The sequence below is a fragment of the Geospiza fortis genome, unplaced genomic scaffold (assembly GCF_000277835.1).
Source record: "Geospiza fortis unplaced genomic scaffold, GeoFor_1.0 scaffold188, whole genome shotgun sequence".
Lineage (NCBI taxonomy): Eukaryota > Metazoa > Chordata > Aves > Passeriformes > Thraupidae > Geospiza > Geospiza fortis.
The window spans coordinates 3,396,241-3,396,495 of record NW_005054337.1 but is presented as its reverse complement, the minus strand read 5'-3'; the positions used below and the strand labels follow the sequence as shown (position 1 = coordinate 3,396,495).

The following is a 255-nucleotide window of genomic DNA, read 5'->3' as shown; positions in this document are numbered from 1 at the left end:
TTGTTTCCTGTCTTAAAGTTCTGTAATTTTTGCATGGACAGAAAGATTCGACATAAGGTATCATTTATGCCTGGAGTCGTGAATGACCCCTTCTTTTCCACAGTACTGTATCTGGATTGATGGGCTTAACGCCCTCTTGGGGAAGGACATGTCCAGTGAGCTGACCAAGAGCGACCTGGACACGCTGCTGAGCATGGAGATGAAGCTGAGGCTCCTGGACTTGGAGAACATCCAGATCCCCGAAGCGCCGCCGCC

The 255-nt window shown here is 50.2% G+C and overlaps 1 protein-coding gene across 1 annotated transcript in view; it reads left to right on the top strand.

Moving 5' to 3' along the window:
* The window catches only part of ELMO2 (engulfment and cell motility 2), a 16,032-nt gene that overhangs the window by 14,377 nt on the left and 1,400 nt on the right, over window positions 1-255 (top strand). The window contains exon 21 of the mRNA XM_031058069.1: window positions 104-252. Coding sequence (XP_030913929.1) covers window positions 104-252 — 149 coding nt within the window. The remainder of the gene's footprint in view (window positions 1-103; window positions 253-255) is intronic.